At 39.9% G+C, this 6,738-nt stretch overlaps 2 protein-coding genes across 2 annotated transcripts in view; one reads left to right on the top strand and one right to left on the bottom strand.

Moving 5' to 3' along the window:
- Window positions 8-1,334, top strand: LOC104722660. Its single transcript, XM_010440858.2, has one exon. The coding sequence runs from the start codon at window positions 91-93 to the stop codon at window positions 1,285-1,287; it is 1,197 nt and encodes a 398-aa protein (XP_010439160.1). The 5' UTR covers window positions 8-90; the 3' UTR covers window positions 1,288-1,334.
- The window catches only part of LOC104722661 (RRP12-like protein), an 8,071-nt gene continuing 2,639 nt past the window's right edge, over window positions 1,307-6,738 (bottom strand). The window contains exons 2-18 of the mRNA XM_010440859.2: window positions 6,188-6,734; window positions 5,820-6,077; window positions 5,628-5,719; window positions 5,148-5,358; window positions 4,738-4,919; window positions 4,437-4,661; window positions 3,758-3,939; window positions 3,464-3,557; window positions 3,336-3,392; window positions 3,125-3,259; window positions 2,900-2,968; window positions 2,674-2,787; window positions 2,426-2,587; window positions 2,197-2,325; window positions 1,996-2,097; window positions 1,823-1,896; window positions 1,307-1,725 (exon numbers count right to left, since the gene is read on the bottom strand). Of these exons, the coding sequence (XP_010439161.1) occupies window positions 1,476-1,725; window positions 1,823-1,896; window positions 1,996-2,097; window positions 2,197-2,325; window positions 2,426-2,587; window positions 2,674-2,787; window positions 2,900-2,968; window positions 3,125-3,259; window positions 3,336-3,392; window positions 3,464-3,557; window positions 3,758-3,939; window positions 4,437-4,661; window positions 4,738-4,919; window positions 5,148-5,358; window positions 5,628-5,719; window positions 5,820-6,077; window positions 6,188-6,734 (2,883 nt within the window). The 3' untranslated portion in view covers window positions 1,307-1,475. The remainder of the gene's footprint in view (window positions 1,726-1,822; window positions 1,897-1,995; window positions 2,098-2,196; window positions 2,326-2,425; window positions 2,588-2,673; window positions 2,788-2,899; window positions 2,969-3,124; window positions 3,260-3,335; window positions 3,393-3,463; window positions 3,558-3,757; window positions 3,940-4,436; window positions 4,662-4,737; window positions 4,920-5,147; window positions 5,359-5,627; window positions 5,720-5,819; window positions 6,078-6,187; window positions 6,735-6,738) is intronic.

Genomic DNA, 6,738 nt, shown 5'->3' with positions numbered 1-6,738 from the left:
AAAAAAAAAAAAAAAAAAAATCTCTCCTTTATCTCCGGAATCCATTTATTCTCACTCACTGTTGCTTTTATTGATTCATATCACATCCACATGGCTCCGGCGACTGATTACCAAGGCTCATTCCTGAGTCGAATCAGCATCCGCCGCAACCAGATCGTCTCCATGGACGTTAACCACGAGCAAGAGCTTGAAGAAATCGAGTATTTCCAGAAACACGTAGCTGAGCGTTTCTCTGAGTTAATCCCATCTCAACCGCCGCCTCCTCCTTCGTCCTCCGACGCTGCAGCAGCTGTCTCTCAGCCGATTCTTTCGATCCCTTGGTTACAGAGTCTTCTAGATGTTTTAATGTCCTGTGACGCTGAGTTCAAGGCGGTGTTGAGCATGACCCAGATCTCGAAATCTCCGTCTCTAGAAAGGGTTTTGTCTGAATTGCTTGATCGGATTCTAAAGGCGTTGGATTTATGTAACGCCGTTGTTGCCGGGATTGATTCCGTTAGACAGAGTCGGCGTTTCGCGGAGATTGCTGTCACGGCGCTTAAGCAACGGCCGTTATGTGACGGAGGCGTTCGTAGAGCTAAGCGTGCGTTGACAAGTCTTCTCGTTGGGTTAAACGCTGAGGAGAGGAGAGATAGAAACAGCGGAGGAAGTGGTAGTGGCAGTAGTAACCAACGAAGGACAACGTCGAGGTCTTGGTCGTTTGGACCGCGTAGCAACGTCACCGGAGGAGGTGGATCATCTGGCCACGTCGGCAAGAATTGGTCTGCGACGAAGCAGATTCAGGCTATGGTGTCCAATCTTGTGCTGCCACGTGGAGCGGAAGCTTCTGGACCCGCAATGCCGGTTTACATAATGAGCAGTGTCATGGTTCTGGTGATGTGGGTGCTTGTGGCGGCGGTTCCTTGTCAGACAAGTAGCCTTCTTGCGGCGCCATTGGCACTTCCGAAACACCAGAGTTGGGCTAGCGCAGCTGTTTATATTCAGGAGAGGATTGGTGAAGAGATGAAACGTAAGGAGAAGCGTTGTGGTGGTGGTGGATTGATGGAGGAGATGCAGAGGATGGAGAGGATTGGCGTATCTTTACTGGAGTTCACAGAGAGGTTTAGGTTTCCGGCAGATGAAGAAGATGAGGTGGAAGTTGCGGAGAAGGTGGATGAGATGGAGGAGATTTGCTTGGGAATGGAAGTGGGATTGGATGATTTGCAGATACAAGTGAGGCAAGTGTTCCATAGATTGGTGAGAAGCAGGATTGAGATTGTATCAGTGCTTGATCAAGCTCCTGCAATCTAATCTGTAAATCATCGATAAGAGTAACAAAAATATTTTCTCTTTTTCTTTTCTTTGGCCATTTTTAGTCTTAAGAAACTAATCTTTCAAAAATCTTGATGTGTATAATCTACAAATCGTATACATACACACCAATGTTACTGTTTTCGGTATATGATAACTGCAAAACTCTATTGACTGAGATTATAGATTCATTGTGCTTTCCTGAATCTGTTCTTCTGGGGCTTTCGTGTCTCTTTTCCTGACTTGTGATTGTTTTCAGAAGCTTCCCTATGTTTTCCGAAGCTTCTGTTACCATGGCGCTGTGGTCCTGTTCTACTTCCATTAATGTCAGAAGCAGGTGTGTGTCGTTGATGTGTTCCCTTTTGCCGTTTGAATTTGTTGCTGTCTTGTTTGGCTGTAGTTTCTGATGAAGCTTCTCTGTAATTTCTTTTCCGCGGCCTGTAAAAAAACGAACCAATTGTTATTTATGCATATAATGAGCAAACAGTGATTTGATCTTGATCTCAGATTATTATTCTGTTATTACGGATCTTACTCTCTGGATGGATCAGTGGATGTAGTCTGTGAATCATTGGTCTCTTCTTTGTCTTTTGATTTCCCCGAACGGTTCTGCACATTAAGATGAAAGTTCCAAGATGATGGAAAACGTTTTTTTTCAGATGATTCAATTTGAGATCTTCAAGAAAATTAACAGAGGGTGAGAGAGACCTCTAAAACTGTCTGGATGAAACTCTTGTGCTTGTCTGGTGTGGCTAATTGGACTGCGCGGGTGCCGCACTTCCTTACCATAATCTCAACTATGATCGTTACCTAAATGCAGTTTTTTCGCAAGGCAAATTATTCGTTTTGAGGAAGGAGTTGAACTGAAATCACTTGGAAACTAAAGTCAAGCACTATTCTCATTATTACCTTTGACTTAAAATAGTGTCTTGAAACAGACGACCAGGGGAGAATTTCGTATAAGAGGTTCTGCAGTAGACTCTGCAAGTCCTGGGCTTGGGATGTTGAGACTAAAACTTTCACAAAACCCAAAACAGCCTGGAGATACATGAAGACGTATGAGAAAAACCAAACGTACATAATACTTAGAGCAACAACATCTTGGGGTCTGATTAAAAAAGGCATAAGGTAGACTTACTTTTATAATCTCAATGGATTTGGTGTGAAGCAACGATAAAACAGATGAAAGAAGCTCAGGTGACGATAGGCAGATCTCAGGATCTTTGTATACCAAGGCAGATAACGCAGACACTGCTCCACTCCTTATGTGCGGCGACGATCCATCAATATAACCCGTTATCTGAAAAATCATGGATGCTGATTGGTCATTTAAGAGATAATTAAGTGAACTGAAAATGTTATGGCGAGCTCATCTCATGCACTTACCATGTTAATCAATTTGGGACAAAGTTCATCACTGCTGACAGAGGATGAATTTTTAAGGGTGGTATATACCATAACCAGTGCATCACAAGCTGCTTTCCTATGTTCTTCTTTCCCCTGTATATGCAAAGGCAAGATAATGCACACAAATGTTAATTTTGTTGAGAAAATGTATTGTTTCCTAAGCACCAACAAACTGAAACAGCAACGAAGCAAACAGTATGTTTACATCTTTAAGTGTCAGGATTATCTCGTTCAGAATAAGGAAAGCCTTCTCATTCTCCTCCTCGGTGCTTGACTGCAAAAAAAAGAAGTAAAACGTCGAAATATCAGTAATTTTCTTCACAAGGCAAGACCAATTATAAGTTTTAAAAAACAGAGGATGGATATATATATACATAAGCAATGGATATTTACTGATATCAAGTTAGAATACAAAGTAAAAAAAAATTACCTGAATTCCATGAGCCATTAGAACGTGGAGACATGCAAATCGACTTATAGAAGACGCTGCATCCTCTGGAGTTTTATGGCTGACTAACATCTCTATCACCTCTGCAAAATGAGATGAACAAAACGAACCATGTTCCTGCACGAACAAGGGCAAAGCCACATAAGCATGAGGAGTACCCAGTGAATAACAAGCTTCGATGAGGTTAACCAACCTGTAGAACTCTGCTCAGCGTATCATATGCCCCACAAAGATCAGCCTCGTCGGTTGCCTAAAATAAAAAAAGCTCATGGACTAGCCACTACATTGGAAAATTCTCTAAGCTCAAGTTAAGAAACATACCTTAAAACTTTGGCGAACAAGATTATAAATTAACTCAATAAGGTCTTCCTGGGCTCCTTCAACAAATGAATATGCAAGATCCAGCACAGCACTCCTGCAAGCAAATGCCATTGGAAAAGGTCGTACGAGGTATAGGAGAAGAGGAAATTTAACTAGATATACACATGGATGTCATGCTATTACAATGTCTAATGGTATTCAAGAAATTTAACAAGTCGAACAAGAGATTTTTCGAGGATGAGTTTCATAATAAAAGTACATATAACAGGACACATCATATAAGTTGAATTATACCTCTTTAACTGTGTCTTTGTGGCACTGCAGGTTTCTTCTTCTTCATCGATTGAATCATTCGATTGATTGACCTTCCCATCAGTCTCGCTTTCACCAGCAGGATCAAACTTATTTAGCAAAGAAATTAGAATCTTTTTCCTAACTGACGAATCCAGAGTAGAAGCTAAGCATCCAATTGCAGCCTGCCATTACAAGAACATTAACTATAAAATATTTTCTTCCGTCAGTCAATAGTTCAATCGCTCAAGTTAATAGACCTGTGCTGACGAAATTGACAGATATAGAAGCCAAAACTTCTTTGAAAAATAAATAAAACCACTGTATGCATCTTTGCAATCGAAAAGAAACTAAAGAAACTCCTAGTTAGGAGAAAGTTGACACCATATAAGACATTAATTGAAGAAATACTAATAGTGTTTTAAGCAACAAATACATTTGTGTTTTCTTCATGCTTACAAATATAGTTTTTGTTTATATGTCACATTGTCACTAGCCTCTACGGCCTACGAGCAGGTAAGGATTCAATCAGAATTTAATCACACCAGAAAATGCTTTTCCCTAGCAAAAGATATCTACAATATGTGTGAAGTGTTTTTTCTCTAATCCGACTACAATGGAGGACCTTCAACCAATTTGTTATAAGTTTGAAATGCAGAGAATAACAAGGAAATTTGTAAACCTTAAAGTCTGCACTGATATCTGAGTCTGAAGCAGTGAATACATCAACAAGAGTCTGAAGCAACTCTGTCGAGCTTGATGCCAAAGCCTTCATGTTTTTCGTTGAAGCTTTCTTCGAATAGTGGAATCTACTTTCCAGTTCTGTTGTTGCATCTTCACTTATGGCTGTTGCTTCGTCCATATCTGTACTGGGCTTAGGCATTCTTTTATTCTGATTTACAAGCATCTAAACAAGGAAAATTTCAATGAGATTGCCAAGTTGTCAGTTCACCCTAGCATTAACGAAATACAAAGGAACTCACCTGTAGAGAAAGGGCCACGGCTTCATGCATGAAAGATTTATTTTTAATAAATTTAACCATCAGTTTGGCTAACGATCCAAATTGTTGGGGCACATCAACTGGATAGTTACAAAAGGCAGGTAACAGTCTCAGAAGTTCATGACCATAGGCCCGCAACTCTTTGCCGTAAGCTGACTTTTTAGCTAACAAACAAACATATAAATACATGTTAGTGAAAAATCACCAAACACAGAGAGAAGTTATCAACTGATTGTGCCCTCGGTTAACTACATTCTTGCATGATGTAAAGCAAGTGGCAGAATAGTATACTAAGCCCTGATATGCAAACAAAAACCCAAAGGAAGAGAAGATAGGAAAAGTCTGTCCAATCTAATGTAAATGCAATTCTTATTGTCGGTATAGATGAGTACCTCCTTTAGAAGCAAGCATCAGTGATTTTGCAAGTGGAACAATGTGATCGACATAATACTCAAGAGATGCTCCAATGATATATTTTCTTAAGACAGGAATTAGCCAAGCATTTGTGCATGAGTGACTCTCAGCATGAAGAGTGATAGGAAGAAGTGCCAGTAGCCTTACTGGTCCCATTGCGACCACTGCAGACCCAATGCATTGCTGAAGCTGCAGATAAGTCCAATCTAGTATAAATCAAATAGTATAGATAGACTCTTTATATCGTAAAAAACTGCTAACATAGATATATGATGAGGATCAAGATGTCTTTGTTTTTTCTTAATCATGAAATATAACTGAATACACCATTGAGTATCAAATCACTATTATCCACTGGGACATTCAGAAAAATAACTCACAACTTTCTGAACCAACCATATCCTTAAAGTAAGAAACCAGTACCATAACAGTACACAATAGGCCCTTTCGTAACTTACATACTGTGAGCTAGACGTATCTCCAGTTGCATGTTCCATCAAGTCAGCAAGCTTTAATATGATATTCTTTGCAAGAACATATGAACGCTCTCCTGAAACATTTGGAGATAGAATTAAAATATTTCACTAAGGAGATGTGTAGATAACATGATCAGGATGACAAAATATAGCACCGAGTGAAAGTACACCTACCAAGTTTCTCGATCAAAAGATTTATGACAGTTAAAATGTGCTCCTTTGGAATTCCATCACATGAGTTTAGGGCACTCTGAAAGACAGAGCATAAACATCTTGCTGCATTTATATTGTCTCCACTCGTTACGTTATCCTCATCTTCACAAGGCAAGCTTCCCTCGATTAGAAGTTCATTTGTATCGATGTGGCTACTGATCAAGTCTTTTAATATAACTGAGGCTTGGGATGCAACGTCGTCCGTGGAAGTCAGAAGGCCTACAGCAGAGGAATTGAACGTTGGTATTCATCATAACATATATATAGAAATCCAAGCCCACAATGAAGAACAAAAGAGATATATGCTAAAAGCTAGGGAGGGAACAAACCTGCCAATGACCCACAAACTAGTGGAAGTTTCTTTAGACATAGAGTCGGTTCGACTGAGTAGGCTTTCTCCAAAGCACTTTTTAATAGGGTGGTCACATGCACGATCGTGTCAGCAGGATTCTTGTCGTGTAAAGATAAATAACTAGTCAAAGAAGTTACAAGTCCTTCTATCTCAGGAACAACAGTTGTATCTTCTGAATTCTTGAAGATAGTGTCAATCGCTTTGAGAATTTGCCTCGTCAACGGCGAAAACTGAGAACCCATAAGCTTGCAAAGTTCCGAAAAAACTCTAGAACTAACTTTGGCAGAGAGAAACGGAATTGTAGCACTGAGCACATTTAGCACATGGGCAGCCTCTGCGTCCTCAGGCCTCATTGTTGAGTCAACCTTAGAACCCTCATCAATCTTTTTTGAGCTTAAGTCAGATAGTACTTGCTTATATTCTTTAAGTAAAATATAAACTGTATTACTTGCTTCCTTTATAACAGTAGATGATTGTAGAGAACCAAATAACTTCTCCAAACACTCTTGAGCGCATCTTCTAACCTAA

This window comes from Camelina sativa, chromosome 11, assembly GCF_000633955.1.
Source record: "Camelina sativa cultivar DH55 chromosome 11, Cs, whole genome shotgun sequence".
NCBI classification, from domain to species: Eukaryota; Viridiplantae; Streptophyta; class Magnoliopsida; order Brassicales; family Brassicaceae; genus Camelina; species Camelina sativa.
This window is presented reverse-complemented; position numbering and strand designations above follow the sequence as displayed.